Genomic DNA, 22249 nt, shown 5'->3' on the forward strand with positions numbered 1-22249 from the left:
TTTTTTTTAATTTTTTTTAAAAAAAAACTTGAATCTTCTAAATTAAAAAAAACAAAACCAAAAACCAAATTCAAAAGCTGAACCCGTAACCCACCCACACAACCTGCAATGCGCTTCTCCAGCACATACTTTTCGTTCTGAGTTTGCGCCTCTTTGATCGAATAATCCGCCAAATGCTTTCGCAATTGCATAATTTCTTGATCGTGCTTATGAACCCTAACAACCAGATCCTTCTTCAACATTCTGCTATTAGGGTTGTTCGACTCGGTCAATGGCATCAAACCATTTCCGTAATCCCCCTCCATGCTCGACCTGCCTGGTGAAAGCGACGTCATCGTAGACGGCGATGACAATCTCAATATCCCATTGCTTGCGTTATCAGCCGCCGTCGGAGTACCAAAAACCCGAACCACCTTCATTGATTTCGCTGCTGCCCAATTGGGTCTCTCTTGTTTCCGATTCCCCACGACTCTGCTGTGACGAACCGTGATTCGCAATCCTCTCGATTCGATTGTCAACGTCAGCGGCAGCTACCTGATGAGCTTGGTCCTGAGATTCGCGGGCGGAAGGCGGCAACTGGGCGGCCATGGATTCGTGGAGATTGTACCTGTGCAGCTCGAGAATCTTGTATTCGAGCTGAGCCCGCAACCGAATGTTGTATTCCACCTGCTGCTTGATTGTGGCCTCCGCAGCTTCCATGGCGTACATAACTTAAAGCAAGCTGATGTCTTGATTGTCTGCGGTGGCGGTGGCGGTAGAAGAAGCAATTGGGTCGGCGATGGGGGGTGTGTAGAGGAGAGTGGGGGGTGTGTAGAGAAGGAAAGATGGTGGGTGTGGAAGGAGGAAGGGTCGTGGGTTAGGGGGTGCACAGGGAGGGTCGCGGGTAGGGAGGGGGTGTTCTGGGTTTTTGGTTTTGGGGTGGGGGACGCGAGTGGGGTGGGGTGGGGGGTTATCATTTCTAGGTTTTCAGGGAAGAAGATGAAGATGGCGGATATGGGTTTTGGGGTTGCGAGGAGAAGAGAGGATTTTGGGAGTTGCAAAAGAGGGGGGGAAGGAAGGGATCTGGGTTTCGGGACTTTCTAGTTTTTTTTTAATAATTTTAATATTTAGAAGATTTAGGTTTTTTTTTAAAAAAAATAAAAAAATATTTTTTTGCCACGTGGCAGCCACATCAGCATAAAATGTGGTAACCACGTCAGCATTTAACAGATTAATGGATGGAAAATCTAACGGAGGTGTTATTTTGAAATAAAATGGTACTGGATGTATGAAAGTGAAATGTTTTAAAGTTGTTGTATGAAGTTGTAATAGACCTCAAACCTGAGGGGCTACTATGTAATTTACCCTTTAATTTTTTAATTTTTAATTATTAAAAATTATATTTAATTATATTTTAATCCAGTTGGATTAGTGAGTGACCCCGTATCTAGTCACGTCAGCACTTAACAAAGAAACTAACAAAAAAACTGACGAAGGTATGACATTGGCACAAATTCGTAAGATGAGGTATGACATTGTCATTTTAAAAAGATGAGGTATGAAAGTGTCGTGAAACTAATAGTTGAGGTAGTTTTTTGTACTTTACCCTTTATTTTTTGGTTAAACAAAAGGGTTAATAGTTCAACAAAAGATAGAATTTACAAAATAATGTCACATAGGTTGAGAAACCCCAGCAGCAATATATTAGAAATTACTTATGGTTATATTTGCTTACATTTTTTGTTGGTTCATTTCTTATTATGTCATTTCTATCTTCCATTCTGAACCACTTGGAAGCTTAAAGTATACTCTGCTTGATAGATCATTACTGTATTCCCTCACATTTTTTTTTGGAATCATCTGCACAACAGAAACATGGAAAACAACAACAACAAAAAAAAAGCATTATCTGATTTCTTTAGAATGGTTTATTAAGAAAGTATATACCCGACTATCCTACCGACTGCTTAAATTAATCCGGCGACCATTTAGTATGAGAAGACACCAAACAACCAAGTCCGTACTATTAGTCCTATCCGATTCTTTATACGGTGTGTCAAACACGGCCTTAGTCTCCAAATCTTATGGGATTCTACTTTAAATTTACATGATTACATTTCTAATTAATAGTTGCATTCACGACACAAATAAACTTTTTGTTTAAAAGATGATTTATACATCACAATCATAGGAAGTTGCACCTTGAATAAAAACCCAGGATTGTAAGGTCAAAAATATTTAAAGCACAGAAAAATACAGAGTAATTCCAGGTATCCATAGACCTTTCTAACTACAGCAAAAAGTGGTCTATTTCGACTGCAAAATGTGGTTGGTAACTGAGGTCTTTCATCCCACTTAAAAGAAATTAAGAACTTTGCCTAATCAACTTCTGAAAATGTGAACTTTCAGCACAATGTCATTTGTCTCGACGAGTTCAAATGTGCACACATCTCCTGTTCTCAAACTATTTTCCTCCGCAAATGCAAGCCATCCACCAGAAATGATCATTTGTCTCCTCTCATTAGTGTAACCAATCAAATTCACGGGCCAGAATGCTCTCCGACCTGAAGGGTCGTGGTTTGCGCCTTTCGTAGGGGGAATCTCATGGCAACCTTCACTGGTACATGCTGCAAAATATGAATGATAAATAGTGAACATAATTCAAGCTTAGTGCGTACACGACATATACACATACGTGCACAAGTAATTAGGTTGGAGTATTTATGTTCGAAGCAATGTTATGTCAATGATCCTACTACCACTGTCTTGGATGTTGGCCCCAAAGTGGCTCTAAAGAAAGGATTTTTTGGGATGAAATTGTTGGCAGCTTCAAGAACCCTTGAAGCCTTCAAACATGAAGGCGTTTGAGTAACCTGATCAGAAATCTTTAACTTTGTGTACTCTCCTACAGTAAAACATACAAAATATAATCTGAGTACCAAAATTTTCTGCATTTTTCACTTTTGTGGACTTGACAATTTCAAGTAAATTAAGGATCAAGAATGCAACACACCATTTTCATAACCTGATTTGACTTTACATATGGACCTTCTCTTTATTTCAACTTGATCAATTGCTCCTCCTCCATGGCCTGGATTCCCCAAAAATTACAAAGAAATACTAGAATCTAAGTTACGATGCAAGCATAATGGAGAAGTATATACTAGCAAATGAACAGATTTTACCTGCTGACGAGGAGCACATTTTAGCTTCTGTGGCGCGGAAAAAGACAACTTCAAATGTAAGTTCATCGTGGTTAACCAATTCAAAAACACATAAATCACCAACTTTCAAGTTGTTTTCCCTTGCAAACACTGACCAACCATTCTGAAATCGAGGTGTTGCATCATATTTGAAAGTAACTGGCCAGGTGCTTCCATCTAAAATCTGAAGGATTACGTTACTTGAACGCTGCTTGTTAAGATGTGTCCTCACAAACTCATATGGCAAACCCTAAAATGAAACAGAGACCAGGAAAGAAAATGAGAACGTTTTTTTTATGAGAGACTATTGTGATTCCGCTCTTTGAGAGGGAAACGTATGTGCTTAATCTTTTTTCACGCAGAATGTGTTGTACATAAAACATACCAGATAACTACTATGGATATAAGCTGGTTGAATGGCAACCCGAAATGAAGGGTATTCAGATTTGAAAGCATTGGCTCTCTGAAGAGCCAGAGCTATTTCGCTTTTGGTCAATGAATGTTCCCTCCCAAGAACATCAGGTGTTCGTTTTCGGAATATTTGACTGCTAGACAAGCCTCCAACTTCTTTCATTGTGGAAAAATCACGTTCTCCTGTCAGATATTACAAGAAACATGAAGTGGCATCTTAATTCTTTTGGTAGGAAAGCAGAATGAGGTAAAAGATAAAAATAAAAACTAAATATACATTCCTTACTTTTCACTTCTGATTTAGAGCAATATGAGTCTTTGCTTCTGAATGACTTCTTGATTTCACAAGGTTGAGTCTTTGTTGCTGGGAAGTTGGTGTTGCATTCCGCTGCTTTACTACTCGAACATGTTCTCATTTTCTTGTGTAGACATGGTAATGGAGATTTCTCCCTTGTTTTTCTAGGGCAGGGTGAAAAGTCGTCCAAGATTTCGACCGAGTCATCATCTTCATAATCTGTTTCTTCCTCCTCAGGTATTGTTGGATCGTCTTGTACTTCATCAGAATCTCTACTAATATCATCATTAGAATGATCATCATGTTTATCAGTTTCTTCCAACTTGGGCATTACCAGTGATTTATCCCTTGATTTTCTCGGGCACAGATCATCCAAGATTTCGACAGATTTATCATCATGGTCTTCATAAACAGTTTCCAAATTCAAGCCTCCACTGCATTCTTTTCCAGCATAAGGATCGTGAGAGCTAGACGTGCCAATTTCCCACTTTCCCTGATCCATAGCTCTAGCTCCTTTGGCATGGCCTCCTTCCCAAGAATAAAAAAGAAAATAACAAATCATGTGTAAGTTATGGATTCGTAACTGAGCACAAATCGAATATAACAACTTATTACATGTAAACCTGGAGACAAGGAGCAGTTTGAAGCTTCTGTACCCCGGTAAAAGACAACTTCAAATGCAAGTTCAATGCCCTTAATCAAGATAAATACACACACATCTCCAGTTTTCAAATTATTGTCCCTTACAAATTCCAACCAACCACGCTGGAATCGTACTTTCCCTTTTTCATATATTTTGAGTTTAACACACCAAGTTCCTCCATCTGGAAGACGAAGGATGGCATTACCATCAGGCTGATGCATAAGATGTCTCTTGGCAAACCCCGCCGGCAAAATCTTCAAAAGAAAACGAAATATTTGTTTATTTGAAAAGAGAGAACATTTGATTATTACTTATGCAAGGGGATTTACCAAATTGCCGAATATGTAGGAGGGCTGCATGGCAACTTTGAAGTGAGGCTTTTCAGATTTGAAAGCAATTGCTCTCTGAAGAGCTATAGCTTTATCTTTTTCAGTCAATGGATGCATCCTTGGATAGCTCTTTCTTTTTTTCTTCGGAGGCAAAGGACATGGTAAAGATGAATATCTCTCCCCTTTTCTTCTTCGGCTTGTGGGAAAATCATCCAAGATTTCAACCGACTCGTCATCTTCGTAATCGGTTTTTTCCTTCTCCGGCAATTTTATGGGATAGTCAACTTCTGTGCAACTTCTATCGAATATGAAGACGTGGAATCTTGAATTCCCTTCATACCCGAAAACTAGCCAAAAAGCGTAGTCAAGAGAGTAAAATTTGGAGAACTCCGGCCAACCCTTCTCAAACCAAACCTCACCATTACATCTTCTCAGTTCTATTTCCCATTCTGAACCACATGGAAGTGTAAGATATACTGGACTTGATAACTCTTCTCCATATTTCATCACAAATTTCATCGGAACTTTCTGCTCATGTCAAAATCTAAGTTAAAAGAACAATTTCTAATCTTTTTGTGGGCAACAAATGAAAATCTCCATAACCAAGTAAACATTTTTACGAGTGCATAATGAGAGAGAGAGAGAGAGAGAGAGAAAAGCTTACAAGTTTGGTGTCTCTCGATGTGTCATCAAGAATAACTTTGAAAAAATGGGGTATTGTAGATGAAAATGTTGGCCGTAAAGAAGCCATGGTTGAACTGATTCAAAAGCTTTGGGTGTGGAGATGGTTGAAGCTTGAGATCATATGTGATAGATAAATTCTTTTATAAATTACCGACTAGACAGGTTAATCTCGAGAAGTGAGAAAAGTGGAAAGACATTATCCTCAGGAAACAGAATCAAATGATTTTAATCAGCTGAATAGTCACTGCTTTTTAGTCAGTACTTACTAGTTACTACAACTAGCTACATCCCAACGGACTGGTATGATTGGTTTTCATGAATTCTTTATTAATCTTCTTTTTCTTAAAAAGTTTATTTTCTTTGTCATCTCTAAGACCAACTCCAAACCTGAGCTAAAAGTCAAATTTTAGCCCAAAATTTCTCCCCATACACCACCCAACCCAAACTAAAATATTGGGCTAAAAGGGGAATGCTAAAACTAGGCTAAATTCCCCCCCCCCCCCCCAAATTCCCCCTATCCGCATGGACTCGCCACAATTTGGGCCACTCTCGGCCCGCCCACCTGCGGACGTGCCCCACAGGTCTGGTTTGCATTTGCTTCCTACAGCGCAGGGTCCCACTGCTAGGGCCCTGTCGGCCACTACCCTCGAGCCTAACGGCTCTTTTTCCCATCCGACGACCATCGTTTAAGGACCGTTGGATGCCAACGGTCCAAATTCAAATTTCATTTAAAAAAAATATGTTATTTTAAAATACATTGAATCCAACGGCTGAGATCGAATGTAATCAAATCTAACGGTAAAAAAAGGATCTAACGGCCCAAATTTAAATCCAACGGCTAAAATAATTAAAAAAATGTATTTAACTCAAAATTCACCCAAAAACTCTATAAATACCTATATCCCAACATGATGAATCCTCTGAACCCTATATCCCAACATTTCAACGAAGTCCATCACCAAGTGAAGATGGTGGATATGATTGTTAAGTTTATGTAGTGTATGAATTATGTGCTTTATTAATTAAGTTTATTAATTGTCGTTTGAAGGCTTGCTTTGTGAAAAATTTAATGATTTTTCAATATTTATCGGAATTTAAATTTTTTTAGATTAAAATGTTCACAAAATTAATTTACAATAGTCTACATATTTATTTTAAAAAAATTGATTTAAGAAAAAAATTAGCCTAAGTTCATTCTTTAATAATCCCGGGCTAAAATTTTAGGCCAGAAGGGTTGGAGCAGAAAAACTGTTTCTGGGCTAAAAGCTAAATTTTCCGGGTTAAAAAATTTGACTTTTAGCCCAAGGGTTGGAGATGGTCTAATGAAGGAAAAATCGAGCTTAAATGTTACATTTTGACTTAAATTAAAATTTATATTTGGGGTTTGATATAAAATTTGAGTCTATGATGAATGAAGCACACACACGCTATTTTCTTGAGTTTTTAAAATTTAACGGTTTAGTTTTTATTTTTTTTGTTATTATGTTTCATTTTTTTAATATAAAAATAATTATCAAACAAGTTTTTTATTTTTTATTTTTTTTTTAAATTGAAAACTAAAACGAAATAGTATCAAACGACTTTAGTCTTTCAATAGTTGAGTTGATGTTAGTTAGCTGTAATTGTACGTGAATTAAGAGGAAATTTTCTAATTCAAAAAATAAATGCAATGCAGCTAAATTTGTAATACAAAAATATAGGTACAACCTTATTGGAGGAAATACTCTCCATGATGTGACCTCCATGTATCATAGTAAACCTGACATTCATATTGTGTTTTTCGTATTCGTGTCATTTTCGTGATATACCCGATATCTTAACAGGTTATGTCGTATAACACCCGTTAAAGTAAACGGGTAATATGACCCCACTCGAAATCGACCCATTAATATTATCAGGTAATATGACCAGACCCGTTACCCGTTAAGGAAAATATATTTTAATTCAATAAATAATTATAATGAAAAACACAATTTGACCCCAAAAAAATTGAAAACATAATATTAAATGTGTATATGTATATAACATTGTCACATAAATCTTACTTCAAAACATAAAAACAACATTTGTCTTTTAAGTATTACATACTCTAGCCACTTAGTACTACGGTCTAATGATATTCCTCTTCACTTGGAAATAAGAGGTCTTAGGTTCGAATCTCGTAGATGGCGAATTCGATACCAAATTAGGTTGCTCATTGTGTGACTTAGCCGAACTCCCCCTTATCTCGAGTCGATTCTCACCTTGTTGGTTATGCCAACGCATGATACTTATCTGATCCGCACAAGGCGCGTTCTCAAATGGGTTATGTCTTTACCGTTTGAGGCACCTCAATCTCTTGGAGGTCAATCAAATAAACCTTAGTTGCCACTTCGTCTAACCATGCTGAAATTCTTGTCTTACATGAAGCAACTTGAGAATGCTTTTATATAAAAAAGTATTACATACTCCAAAATAAGAGTCTAATGAAAAACATTAGTACATTACTACAAAATACCAAAGGTTCAAGGATATGCAAAACGAAAGGGAAATGATATTGATTCATTTTGAACTCCCTTAAAAATACTATTCATGAGGGTTTGTATGGTTCTCAAAATTCAAACCACAATGTACCCATCCTCAAAGCGTACTGGATGCGATCATGAGTGTTCGCATATTTTTTCACATTTTTCGCACTAATAAATTAATTATTAAATTTTTTTAATGTGTTTGATATTTTTATTTTTAATGTTTTTTATCATTTTTTTATCTTACTCCTTGCCTATAGTATATTATTAAAATAAATAAAACTTAAAATGCTCAAATTTATAGAGAATAATAATTCAATAATACATGTTTTAATATTCACTATATACATATACGCTATAACTTTTTTTTTAAACGTGTCGAAACAGGTTATCCGCGTGTCACTCTTGTGTTAACTTGTTAAGGACCCGTTAGTAACGGGTTCTTATCGTGTGACCCGATAACTACCCGATTAGTTATCGTGTCAAACCAAATTTTTTTTATTTTCGTGTCGTTTACATATCATGTTAATGGGTCGTGTAAGAAATTAGCAAGTGTATATCAAAGTTTCATTCACCAAAAACACATGCAAAGAATCAATTAACGTATTGAAAAATCAATTCAAAGAATAAAAATAATGAATCTTACAAATAATATCTGGTCAGCAGGTTCAAAGAAAACGATTTTTTTTTCCTTTTTTTTTTTTTTTTTGTAAATCAGATGAATATACTATGAATGCCACGTTACTCTATCACGCTTGATAATCCATCGTAGTCAATCCATTTTCTTGTTGTGTAAGTTCAAACATGAACTAATGTCGTTTGATATACAATGTGCATCATCTGCACAACGAAAGTTTAAATATTAATAGTCAATCCATTTTCTTGTTGAAAACGTGTACCCGCGATTTTTACAAAAGTTTAAATATTAATGTAGTCAAAGTAAGATGATCAATGCAAATTTGAGTGCACATTCAAGGAGCTAAAACAAAATAGCTTAGTTGTCGTTGTGTGGGAGAAAAGGAAGACGTAAGTTTACCGGGCTTTGGACAACAATGGAAGTATAAGCCCCCGAGTTTGACAAATCATAAGCAATTTCCATGCCTGAATTTCCAGGCCCAACGACCAAAACAATTTTCCCACCATATTTCGTGCCGTTTTCGTACTTGCTTGAATGAATGGCCTCCCCCTTGAATCCTTCCAAGCCTAGCACTTGAGGAATACATCATAACCTACCATTGTGAGGCTTAGTCCACTCTCACACACTAAGGTGTAGATAATATTGTTTTGTTCAAAAAAAAAAAAAATGTATTTGGAAGAGAGCCATGTCCATCGTTGATTTTCTTGTGCATAACTGGCCGGGCGCCACTCCCTCATGTCCACCGACCAGCCGAGCCAATTTCTAACACTTTCCGATAACCAGCCCATTAATTCACAACACAAGGCACTGACATCGAATTTGAATATGAGCAGATGCAATGAAGTGTGAACATAGAACATCAATGATACAATGGCATGCATCTCATTAAGTCCAGGAACGTGCAAAACTAGTGTAATTAGATGTTGGCACGTAAGTAGTTGAAATTAAAGCAATATTAACTCATAATCCATCAGATATTCAGATATTTTTCTTATTACCAAATGAAAAGAAGACTGAACCAAAAGGAGGCAAAAACCCATAAGGTCTACCAAAGCATCCACAAACAGTTCTAACAAAGTGCAGTGGAACCCAACAAAGCAAAACCCTATCACGACAAACTAAACACCACAATAATCAACATCTAAATATGTAGACTTTCGGTGAGATATTATTTCTGTCGAGAAGTTCAAATATGCAAACATCTCCTTCTGTCAAGCAATTTCCCTTAGCAATGCTGCCCAGCCAGCGGATAATTTAAGTGCGTTACGCCAATGAACAGTCAAACTCACATGCCACATTCCATCGTCAACCCAAAGTGTCACAATTTGTTTCTTCTTTTCAATGAAGTGCTTGGAAAAACTAGTTGGAATACGCTGCACAAAATAGATATATGGTATTAAACACAAGAGAAACACTAGAACTGGAACTGTTTGTGAAAGTGAGTCTCAATAGCTTTTTTCTTTTTTTCTTTTTTTGAACCACAATAGCATTTTTCTAAATACATAGAAAAAAAAAAACAATTTGAGTATGAATACATATGTGATGGATCAACGATGTATGGGTGGCACCAATGCATGATAATATTTGTAAATTGACGATTTCTGATGATGATTCTTAACTATAAAATTTTGTTTCTGGTATTCATACATGGTTAAAAAAAATTATTTGAATGTGAGATGATTAACAGGTATTAAGTTGTAAATATATGTTGGCAATGATACTTACCAACACACGGGATGACCCCAGACCAAGGGTGACTCTGAAGAATGGATTGCTTGAAACGAAGCGCTCAAAGATGTATCGAAGGCCCTTTAATAAAACCAACAAAGTATAATCATCAAATTTCCTCGGCCAAAATTTTTGGTTAGACATAGGTTGTGCAGGATGTCCATTCTTTATAGTGCATCAATATTGTTGAAAATGTATTCGATAATATGTTCGTACATTTTGTTGACAATAATGCTATGGGCGACCTGACCTCCGCCAGTTCATTACCATGACAAATCAACAGTCAGTTCATTATTGAAGAACGGACCACAGTTCCATTACGGAACTAACCTATACAAACCTAGTTATGGTGCACAAATTCTAAAATTAATAGCTGATTATTTACCAGTTGGAGACATGCGGCAATTTCAAGTTAAATTAATAGCTGATTATACAAACCTAGTTATGGTGCACAAATTCTAAAATTAATAGCTGATTATTTTTTGGGATGAAATTGTTGGCAGCTTCAAGAACCCTTGAAGCCATCAAACATGTAGGCGTTTGAGTAACCTGATCAGAAATCTTTAACTTTGTGTACTCTCCTACAGTAAAACATACAAAATATAATCTGAGTACCAAAATTTTCTGCATTTTTCACTTTTGTGGACTTGACAATTTCAAGTAAATTAAGGATCAAGAATGCAACACACCATTTTCATAACCTGATTTGACTTTACATATGGACCTTCTCTTTATTTCAACTTGATCAATTGCTCCTCCTCCATGGCCTGGATTCCCCAAAAATTACAAAGAAATACTAGAATCTAAGTTACGATGCAAGCATAATGGAGAAGTATATACTAGCAAATGAACAGATTTACCTGCTGACGAGGAGCACTTTTTAGCTTCTGTGGCGCGGAAAAAGACAACTTCAAATGTAAGTTCATTGCGGTTAATCAATTCAAAAACACATAAATCACCAACTTTCAGGTTGTTTTCCCTTGCAAACACTGACCAACCATTCTGAAATCGAGGTGTTCCATCATATTTGAAATTAACTGGCCAAGTGCTTCCATCTAAAATCTGAAGGATTACGTTACTTGAACGCTGCTTGTTAAGATGTGTCCTCACAAACTCATATGGCAAACCCTAAAATGAAACAGAGACCAGGAAAGAAAATAAGAACGTTTTTTATGAGAGACTATTGTGATTCCGCTCTTTGAGAGGGAAACAACAACAACAACAACAACAACAACAAAGCCTTTTCCCACTAAGTGGGGTCGGCTATATGAATCCTAGAACGCCATTGCGCTCGGTTTTGTGTCATGTCCTCTGTTAGATCCAAGTACTCTAAGTCTTTTCTTAGAGTCTCTTCCAAAGTTGTCCTAGGTCTTCCTCTACCCCTTCGGCCCTGAACCTCTGTCCCGTAGTCACATCTTCGAACCGGAGCGTCAGTCGGCCTTCTTTGCACATGTTCAAAATCACCGGAGCCGATTTTCTCTCATCTTTCCTACAATTTCGGCTACTCCTACTTTACCTCGGATATCCTCATTCCCAATCTTATCCTTTCTCGTGTGCCCACACATCCCACGAAGCATCCTTATCTCCGCTACACCCATTTTGTGTACGTGTTGATGCTTCACCACCCAACATTCTGTGCCATACAATATCGCTAGCCTTATTGCCGTCCTATAAAATTTTTCCTTGAGCTTCAGTGGCCTACGACGGTCACACAACACGCCGGATGCACTCTTTCCATCCAGCTCGTATTCTATGGTTGAGATCTCCATCTAATTCTCCGTTCTCTTGCAAGATAGATCCTAGGTAGCGAAAACGATCGCTTTTTATGATCTTCGCTAGATTGCTCCGGTCATTAGTGTGGATAAGTATATAAATGGATAGAGATAGGAAAGCAAACACAAGATGTACGTGGTTCACCCAGATTGGCTACGTCCACGGAATAGAAGAGTTCTCATTAATTGTGAAGGGTTTACACAAGTACATAGGTTCAAGCTCTCATTTAGTGAGTACAAGTGAATGATTTAGTACAAATGACATTAGGAAATATTGTGGGAGAATGATCTCGTAATCACGAAACTTCTAAGTATCGGAGTGTGGTGTCGTCTTGACTTGCCTTATCTGTCTCATAGGTAGATGTGGCATCTTCTCTGGAAGTACTCTTCCTCCATCCAGGGGTGGTATCTTTAACTGGTGGAGATGCACAAGGTAATGTATCAATTTCACTTGAAGCTTACTTGTAGTTTCAGGCTTGGTCAAGCGCGATACAAACCATGTAGTAGGAGTCCCCCAAGTCGCCGAGCTAGGGGGTCTGCTGAAAGAGGTGACAGACAAGGTAAGCAATCAGAGCTCCGACTGATTGTTCACCTTCTCCCCATCTTGCAGCAGCATGAAGGATAAAGAGAAGAAAAATGAAAAGAGATGATATGAGATACTTTTGCTTTTGAAGAAGTAACTTTTCACAGGCTTATTCTTGAACTGAGCTGGAGGGTTTTCTGGTTTTCTCCAGAGTATAAGGCCGACTGAAGAATTTGAGGGTCAAAACAAGTCCATCAAATCTAGAGTACGTTCCACCCTGCTGATATGGGATACTTTTGCTTTTGACAGAGTAATGAATGTATCGGCACGTGTGCTGTTACGCTTGTCTCCACATGCTTCCTTGTATCCTTCGCACTTGCCCTATCTGTTCCTCAAGCAGATGCGGAATCTTCCCTGGAAACATAAGATGTTGAAGATGAGTACTCGAGAGCAATGCCAGGTAAGTAATCAGGTAAGGGGTTCCAGGCAGTCAGTTCCTGGCTGGAAGCTTGATTCCAAGTGCTGACTGATTGCTCTCTTTCTCCTTGTCTTGCAGGTAAAAACAAGGCCAAAAGAAAAGACAGGGAAAAAGCATGATATGGGATACTCTTGCTTTTAACCCTGATGATATGAGATATTCTTGCTCTAGTATAGCTTGTTTGCAGAGGTATTATCGGGGGGAAAGAAAGCTGAATATTTCGAAAGGCTTCGTTGGGAGTGCCCTCTCAGATATGATGAAGGGTTGAGCATTTTTGCAGGTCTGCCTGTCCGTTGGGGATGGAGGTCGACATATATAGGAGTCTCCCTAACAACAAGTAGTAATGTTATTCCTTTACCCTGCTTGGTCATAGCACGGTAGTGGGAGCTGCCAGTTTCACATGTTTTAACTCTGTCAGAGCACTTTGAAAAAGTGGTCTGTGGTATCTGGCTCTCGAGATTCGGAGAACGATGCCTCTTCGATTTTTGAGAAAGCAATCATGCTGGGGGTATGACTCTCGAGATTCGGAGAGCAGTGTCTCTTCGATTTTTGAGGAAGTAATCATGTTGGGAGTCTGGCTCTCGAGATTCGGAGGGCGGTGCCTCTTCGATTTTGGAGCAAGCAATCTTGTTGGGAGTGTTGTCTCGAATGTGAGTAAAGGTTGGGCATGTTTGCTAGTCTACCTTGCCACGAAGCACAAAGGTTGACACACAGGGACTTTCCAATTATCCAGCAATGGTACTGTTCCTTTACCCTCTCTTCGATTTTGAGAAAGTAGTCATGTTGGGAGTCTGGCTCTCGAGATTCGGAGGACGGTGCCTCTTCGATTTTGGAGCAAGCAATCTTATTGGGAGTGTTTTCTCGAATGTGAGTAAAGGTTGGGCATGTTTGCTAGTCTACCTTGCCACGAAGCACAGAGGTTGACACACAGGGACTTTCCAATTATCCAGCAGTGGTACTGTTCCTTTACAGTTGTGGGTAATAATATGGTAGCTAGACCTTCAAAATTTATGTGTCTAAACTTTTGTTAGTGTTGTTTCTTTGCTATTCTTTTACCTTTCTTGGTCAGAGCGATGTAGTGGGAGCTGCAAGCTTCACGTGCTCAACTTTGGCAGAGAACTTTGGCAAAGTTATTTGTGGTACCCATGAGCTATTGTTGCGTGTGGGAAGTGGGTGATTGAACAGTAAGATTCATGTGCTTTCTACTTCACCAGAAGTCTTCGACAGAATGCCCATAATTTCTGCAAAGCTGAGTGTGCGTGTGACAGGTGCTGACAAGGCTAGAAAAGTAGGTGCCTCTTCGATTTCTGAGATCGGCCCTCGTGGTCTCTGAGCAGCCCAGCTTTTGAGAAAGCGAGCGCCTCTTCGATTGATTCGGAGAACGATGCCTCATCGATTTTTGAAAAAGCAATCATGCTGGGGGTCTGGCTCTCGAGATTCGGGGAGCAGTGTCTCTTCGATTTTTGAGAAAGTAATCATGTTGGGAGTCTGGCTCTCGAGATTCGGAGGGCGATGCCTCTTCGATTTTGGAGCAAGCAATCTTGTTGGGAGTGTTTTCTCGAATATGAGTAAAGGTTGGGCATGTTTGCTAGTCTACCTTGCCACGAAGCACAGAGGTTGACACACAGGGACTTTCCAATTATCCAGCAATGGTACTGTTCCTTTACCCTCTCTTCGATTTTTAAGAAAGTAGTCATGTTGGGAGTCTGGCTCTCGAGATTCGGAGGACGGTGCCTCTTCGATTTTGGAGCAAGCAATCTTATTGGGAGTGTTTTCTCGAATGTGAGTAAAGGTTGGGCATGTTTGCTAGTCTACCTTGCCACGAAGCACAGAGGTTGACACACAGGGACTTTCCAATTATCCAGCAGTGGTACTGTTCCTTTACCCTTGTGGGTAATAATATGGTAGCTAGACCTTCAAAATTTATGGGTCTAAACTTTGTTAGTGCTGTTTCTTTGCTATTCTTTTACCCTTCTTGGTCAGAGCGATGTAGTAGGAGCTGCAAGCTTCACGTGCTCAACTTTGGCAGAGAACTTAGACAAAGTTATCTGTGGTACCCATGAGCTATTGTTGCGTGTGGGAAGTGGGTGATTGAACAGTAAGATTCATGTGTTTTCTACTTCCCCAGAAGTCTTTGACAGAATGCTCATAATTTCCGCAAAACTGAGTGTGCGTGTGACAGGTGCTGACAAGGCTGGAAAAGGCTGGAAAAGTAGGTGCCTCTTCGATTTCTGATATCGGCCCCCGTGGTCTCTGGGGAGCCCAGCTTTTGAGAAAGCGAGCGCCTCTTCGATTTTTGAGATCGGCCTTCGTGGTCTTTGAGCAGCCCAACTTTTGAGAAAGCAAACACCTCTTCGATTTCTGAGATCAACCCTCGTGATCTTTAAGCAGCCCAGCTTTTGAGAAAGCAAACGCCTCTTCGATTTCTGAGCAGGCGCCTCTTCGATTTCTAAAGCTTCGTCGAGTGCAGATTTTTATAGGGGCTGGCATTAAGTTCCAAAGCACACTTGAATCTCCACCAGTAGAAGCTTCATTCTTGCACTTCTAAGATCTTGATTTGTCCGACCTCTTATCTCTTCAACACCTTTGAAAATGTCTGGCCCCTCCGACCGTCGTTTTGACTTGAACCTTGTTGAAGAGGCAGCCCCGCCTTCTCCAGACAACATATGGCGCCCATCCTTCGTCTCCCCTACTGGTCCTCTTACCGTTGGGGATTCCGTGATGAAGAATGATATGACCGCTGCGGTGGTGGCCAGGAACCTTCTCACTCCCAAAGATAACAGACTACTTTCCAAACGGTCTGATGAGTTAGCTGTTAAGGATTCGCTGGCTCTCAGTGTTCAGTGTGCAGGTTCTGTGTCTAATATGGCCCAACGCCTATTTGCTCGAACCCGCCAAGTTGAATCATTGGCGGCTGAAGTGATGAGTCTCAAACAGGAGATTAGAGGGCTCAAGCATGAGAATAAACAGTTGCACCGGCTCGCACATGACTATGCTACAAACATGAAGAGGAAGCTTGACCAGATGAAGGAAACTGATGGTCAGGTTTTACTTGATCATCAGAGATTTGTGGGTTTGTTCCAAAGGCATTTATTGCCTTCGTCTTCTGGGGCTGTACCGCGTAATGAAGCTCCAAATGATCAACCTCTGATGCCTCCTCCTTCTAGGGTTCTGTCCAGTACTGAGGCTCCAAATGATCCCCCTCCGGTGCCTTCTCTTTCTGGGGCTCTACCGACTGCTGAGACTTCTCCTAAGCAACCTTTGTGAAGGCTCCCTCTTGTGTGCTTATTTTGACTCATGTATATGTACATATTTGTAGCTTATCGGGGATATCAATAAATAAGCTTTCCTTCATTTCAACGTATTGTGTTAAATACACCAAAGCCTTCTACGCTAAGTTCTTTGAATTTTCTTTTGTTAAAGCTTGTTTGTTGAAGCTTTCTGAGTGGAGCATGTAGGTTGGGGTAGTGTTCCCTTAATTTCCCGAGTGAGGAAAACTTCTCGGTTGGAGACATGGAAAATCCAAGTCACTGAGTGGGATCGGCTATATGAATCTTAGAACGCCATTGTGCTCGATCCTGTGTCATATCCTTCGTTAGATCCAAGTACTCTAAGTCTTTTCTTAGAGTCTCTTCCAAAGTTTTCCTAGGTCTTCCTCTACCCCTTCGGCCCTGAACCTCTGTCCCATAGTCGCATCTTCTAATCGGAACGTCAGTAGGCCTTCTTTGCACATGTCCAAACCACCGTAACCGATTTTCTCTCATCTTTCCTTCAATTTCGGCTACTCCTACTTTACCCCGGATATCCTCATTCCTAATCTTATCCTTTCTCGTGTGCCCACACATCCAACGAAGCATCCTCATCTCCGCTACACCCATTTTGTGTACGTGTTGATGTTTCACCGCCCAACATTCTGTGCCATACAGCATCGCCGGCCTTATTGCCGTCCTATAAAATTTTCCCTTGAGCTTCAGTGGCATACGGCGGTCACACAACACGCCGGATGCACTCTTCCACTTCATCCATCCAGCTTGTATTCTATGGTTGAGATCTCCATCTAATTCTCCGTTCTTTTGCAAGATAGATCCTAGGTAACGAAAACGGTCGCTCTTTGGTATTTCTTGATCTCCGATCCTCACCCCTAACTCGTTTTGGCCTCCATTTGCACTGAACTTGCACTCCATATATTCTGTCTTTGATCGGCTTAGGCGAAGACCTTTAGATTCCAACACTTCTCTCCAAAGGTTAAGCTTTGCATTTACCCCTTCCTGAGTTTCATCTATCAACACTATATCGTCTGCGAAAAGCATACACCAAGGAATATCATCTTGAATATGTCGTGTTAACTCATCCATTACCAACGCAAAAAGGTAAGGACTTAAGGATGAGCCTTGATGTAATCCTACAGTTATGGGAAAGCTTTCGGTTTGTCCTTCATGAGTTCTTACGGCAGTCTTTGCTCCTTCATACATATCCTTTATAGCTTGGATATATGCTACTCGTACTCCTTTCTTCTCTAAAATCCTCCAAAGAATGTCTCTTGGGACCCTATCATACGCTTTTTCCAAATCTATAAAGACCATGTGTAAATCCTTTTTCCCATCTCTATATCTTTCCATCAATCTTCGTAAGAGATAGATTGCCTCCATGGTTGAGCGCCCTGGCATGAACCCGAATTGGTTGTCCGAAACCCGTGTCTCTTGCCTCAATCTATGCTCAATGACTCTCTCCCAAAGCTTCATTGTATGACTCATTAGCTTAATACCCCTATAATTCATGCAATTTTGTACGTCGCCCTTATTCTTGTAGATAGGCACCAAAGTGCTCATTCGCCACTCATTTGGCATCTTCTTCGTTTTCAAAATCCTATTGAAAAGGTCAGTGAGCCATGTTATACCTGTCTCTCCCAAAAGTTTCCACACTTCGATTGGTATATCGTCTGGGCCTATTGCTTTTTTATGCTTCATCTTCTTCAAAGCTACAACCACTTCTTCCTTCCGGATTCGACGATAAAAAGAGTAGTTTCTACACTCTTCTGAGTTACTCAACTCCCCTAAAGAAGCACTCATTTCATGTCCTTCATTGAAAAGATTATGAAAATAACCTCTCCATCTGTCTTTAACCGCGTTCTCTGTAGCAAGAACCTTTCCATCCTCATCCTTGATGCACCTCACTTGGTTTAGGTCCCTTGTCTTCTTTTCCCTTGCTCTAGATAGTTTATAGATATCCAACTCTCCTTCTTTGGTATCTAGTCGTTTATACATATCATCGTAAGCCGCTAACTTAGCTTCTCTGACAGCTTTCTTCGCCTCTTGCTTCGCTTTTCTATACCTTTCACCATTTTCATCAGTCCTCTCCTTGTATAAGGCTTTACAACATTCCTTCTTAGCCTTCACCTTTGTTTGTACCTCCTCATTCCACCACCAAGATTCCTTTTGGTGTGGGGCAAAGCCCTTGGACTCTCCTAATACCTCTTTTGCTACTTTTCGGATACAACTAGCCATGGAATCCCACATTTGGCTAGCTTCCCCCTCTCTATCCCACACACATTGGGTGATTACCTTCTCTTTGAAAATGGCTTGTTTTTCTTCTTTTAGATTCCACCATCTAGTCCTTGGGCACTTCCAAGTCTTGTTCTTTTGTCTTACTCTTTTGATATGTACATCCATCACCAACAAGCGATGTTGATTAGCCACGCTCTCTCCTGGTATAACTTTGCAATCCTTACAAGTTATACGATCCCTTTTCCTCATTAGAAGAAAATCTATTTGTGTTTTTGACGACCCACTCTTGTAGGTGATCACATGTTCTTCTCTCTTCTTAAAGAAGGTGTTGGCTAAGAAGAGATCATATGCCATTGCAAAATCCAAGATAGCTTCCCCATCCTCGTTTCTCTCCCCAAAACCATGGCCACCATGAAAACCTCCATAGTTGCCTGTCTCCCTGCACACGTGTCCATTTAAATCTCCTCCTATAAATAACTTCTCCGTCTGAGCAATTCCTTGCACCAAGTCTCCAAGATCTTCCCAAAATTTCTCCTTCGAACTCGTATCCAACCCTACTTGAGGTGCGTACGCACTAATCACATTGATAAGTTCTTGTCCTATTACAATCTTGATTGCCATGATTCTATCTCCTACCCTCTTGACATCTACAACATCTTGTACCAAGGTCTTGTCCACGATGATGCCAACACCGTTTCTCGTTCTATTTGTGCCCGAATACCAAAGTTTAAACCCTGAGTTTTCTAGATCCTTTGCCTTACTACCAACCCACTTAGTTTCTTGTAGGCACATAATATTTATCCTTCTCCTCACCATAACTTCCACTACTTCCATAGATTTTCCCGTTAAGGTTCCTATATTCCACGTTCCTAAACGCATTTTGCTCTCTTGAACTCTACCCTTCTGTCCTAGCTTCTTCACCCTCCCCCGTCTAATAGGATCAAAGTACTTCTTTTGTGTGTCCCGGGTAAAGTTGATAGGAGCATATGCTCCCAAACAACTTTGAGTGGAGTCGTTCGAAAAGAAGTTTCTATGGCCCCCTTGCTCATTTAACACTGCATCCGGGTGCCGATGGAGATACAGCGACCCTTGCTCACTTATCACTGTGCTCAGGCCACACAGCGCGCCACTTACGGGTGACGCCCTAGCTTTAGCGCGATTTTGTTCTGGATTCATTTTCATAAGGATTCGACGTGATCATGGAGTGCCGGCTGTCGACTACCGAATGTGTTGTACATAAACATACCAGATAACTACTATGGATATAAGATGGTTGAATGGCAACCGGAAATGAAGGGTATTCAGATTTGAAAGCATTGGCTCTCTGAAGAGCCAGAGCTTTTTCGCTTTTGGTCAATGAATGTTCCCTCCCAAGAACATCAGGTGTTCGTTTTTGGAATATTTGACTGCTAGACAAGCCTCCAACTTCTTTCATTGTGGAAAAATCATGTTCTCCTGTCAGATATTACAAGAAACATGAAGTGGCATCTTAATTCTTTTGGTAGGAAAGCAGAATGAGGTAAAAGATAAAAATAAAAACTAAATATACGTTCCTTACTTTTCACTTCTGATTTAGAGCAATATGAGCCTCTGCTTCTGAATGACTTCTTGATTTCAAAAGGTTGAGTCTTTGTTGCTGGGAAGTTGGTGTTGCATTCCGCTGCTTTACTACTCGAACATGTTCTCATTTTCTTGTGTAGAAATGGTAATGGAGATTTCTCCCTTGTTTTTCTTGGGCAGGGTGAAAAGTCGTCCAAGATTTCGACCGAGTCATCATCTTCATAATCTGTTTCTTCCTCCTCAGGTATTGTTGGATCGTCTTGTACTTCATCAGAATCTCTACTAATATCATCATTAGAATGATCATCATGTTTATCAGTTTCTTCCAACTTGGGCATTACCAGTGATATATCCCTTGATTTTCTCGGGCACAGATCATCCAAGATTTCGACAGATTTATCATCATGGTCTTCATAACCAGTTTCCAAATTCAAGCCTCCACTGCATTCTTTTCCAGCATAAGGATCGTGAGAGCTAGACGTGCCAATTTCCCACTTTCCCTGATCCATAGCTCTAGCTCCTTTGGCATGGCCGCCTTACCAAGAATAAAAAAGAAAATAACAAATCATGTGTAAGTTATGCATTCGTAACTGAGCACAAATCGAATATAACAACTTATTACATGTAAACCTGGAGACAAGGAGCAGTTTGCAGCTTCTGTACCCCGGTAAAAGACAACTTCAAATGCAAGTTCAATGCCCTTAATCAAGATAAACACACACACATCTCCAGTTTTCAAATTATTGTCCCTTACAAATTCCAACCAACCACGCTTGAATCGTACTTTCTGTTGTTTATATAATTTGAGTTTAACACACCAAGTTCCTCCGTCAGGAAGACGAAGGATGGCATTACCATGAGGCTGATGCATAAGATGTCTCTTGGCAAACCCCGCCGGCAAAACCTTAAACAGAAAAAGAAGTATATGTTTATTTGAAAAGCGAAAATATTAGATTATTACTTGTGCAAGGGTATTTACCAAATTGCCGAATATGTAGGAGGGCTGCATGGCAACTTTGAAGTGAGGCTTTTCAGATTTGAAAGCAATTGCTCTCTGAAGAGCTATAGCTTTATCTTTTTCAGTCAATGGATGCATCCTTGAATAGCTCTTTCTTTTTTTCTTCGGAGGCAAAGGACATGGTAAAGATGAATATCTCTCCCCTTTTCTTCTTCGGCTTGTGAGAAAATCATCCAAGATTTCAACCGACTCGTCATCTTCGTAATCGGTTTTTTCCTTGTCCGGCAATTTTATGGGATAGTCAACTTCTGTGCAACTTCTATCGAATATGAAGACGTGGAATCTTGAATTCCCTTCATACCCGAAAACAAGCCAAAAAGCGTAGTCAAGAGAGTAAAACTTGGAGAACTCCGGCCAACCCTTCTCAAACCAAACCTCACCATTACATCTTCTCAGTTCTATTTCCCATTCTGAACCACATGGAAGTCTAAGATATACTGGACTTGATAACTCTTCTCCATATTTCATCACAAATTTCATCGGAACTTTCTGCTCATGTCAAAATCTAAGTTAAAAGAACAATTTCTAATCTTTTTGTGGGCAACAAATGAATATCTCCATAACCAAGTAAACATTTTTACGAGTGCATAATGAGAGAGAGAGAGAGAGAGAGAGAGAGAAGCTTACAAGTTTGGTGTCTCTCGTTGTGTCATCAAGAATAACTTTGAAAAAATGGGGTGTCGTAGATGAAAATGTTGGCCGTAAAGAAGCCATGGTTGAACTGATTCAAAAGCTTTGGGTTTGGAGATGGTTGAAGTTTGATATCATATGTGATAGATAAATTCGGAAAGAGATCTCTCCTTTCCTCCTAATCTATCGTCAAATCAAAGAATTCGTACAATTAAAAATTAATTCAACGATAAATTGATTTTAAAAATTATAATAATTTTAACAATTAGTTTAAAATTTAACGATACAAATTCCTTAATTTGATATATTAGAAGAAAATGATCATCCGGATCCCTTACCGATAAATTC

At 39.7% G+C, this 22249-nt stretch overlaps 2 protein-coding genes across 2 annotated transcripts; both read right to left on the bottom strand.

The window, feature by feature from the left end:
* Positions 1-2308: 2308 nt before the first annotated feature.
* Positions 2309-5724, bottom strand: LOC114820595 (uncharacterized). Its single transcript, XM_070815611.1, has 9 exons — positions 5525-5724; positions 4861-5388; positions 4545-4785; positions 3880-4416; positions 3568-3776; positions 3165-3432; positions 2993-3070; positions 2739-2884; positions 2309-2606 (listed from the first exon to the last, which is right to left on the bottom strand). The coding sequence occupies exons 1-9, from the start codon at positions 5609-5611 to the stop codon at positions 2520-2522; spliced, it is 2181 nt and encodes a 726-aa protein (XP_070671712.1). The 5' UTR covers positions 5612-5724; the 3' UTR covers positions 2309-2519.
* Positions 5725-9643: 3919 nt separating this feature from the next.
* LOC108175140 (B3 domain-containing protein Os11g0197600-like) lies at positions 9644-21754 on the bottom strand. The gene is made up of 8 exons (XM_070815622.1): positions 21233-21754; positions 20884-21157; positions 20252-20788; positions 19940-20148; positions 11277-11544; positions 11106-11183; positions 10414-10497; positions 9644-10061 (listed from the first exon to the last, which is right to left on the bottom strand). The coding sequence occupies exons 1-7, from the start codon at positions 21749-21751 to the stop codon at positions 10478-10480; spliced, it is 1905 nt and encodes a 634-aa protein (XP_070671723.1). The 5' UTR covers positions 21752-21754; the 3' UTR covers positions 9644-10061; positions 10414-10477.
* Positions 21755-22249: the final 495 nt, after the last annotated feature.

Source organism: Malus domestica, chromosome 02 (assembly GCF_042453785.1).
Source record: "Malus domestica chromosome 02, GDT2T_hap1".
Classification (NCBI taxonomy): domain Eukaryota; kingdom Viridiplantae; phylum Streptophyta; class Magnoliopsida; order Rosales; family Rosaceae; genus Malus; species Malus domestica.

Excerpts from the sequence above, each read along its gene's own strand:
- LOC114820595 (XM_070815611.1), bottom strand. The coding sequence starts at position 5,611 with ATGGCTTCTTTACGGCCAACATTTTCATCTACAATACCCCATTTTTTC. Across the intron at positions 3,433-3,567 it reads ATATCCATAGTAGTTATCTG|GGTTTGCCATATGAGTTTGT; the intron begins GTATGTTTTATG and ends GTTTCATTTTAG. Across the intron at positions 2,607-2,738 it reads GGCCAACATCCAAGACAGTG|CATGTACCAGTGAAGGTTGC; the intron begins GTAGTAGGATCA and ends CATATTTTGCAG.
- LOC108175140 (XM_070815622.1), bottom strand. The coding sequence starts at position 21,751 with ATGAAATTTGTGATGAAATATGGAGAAGAGTTATCAAGTCCAGTATAT. Across the intron at positions 20,789-20,883 it reads AAACTGCTCCTTGTCTCCAG|GCGGCCATGCCAAAGGAGCT; the intron begins GTTTACATGTAA and ends ATTCTTGGTAAG. Across the intron at positions 11,184-11,276 it reads AAAGTGCTCCTCGTCAGCAG|GCCATGGAGGAGGAGCAATT; the intron begins GTAAATCTGTTC and ends TGGGGAATCCAG.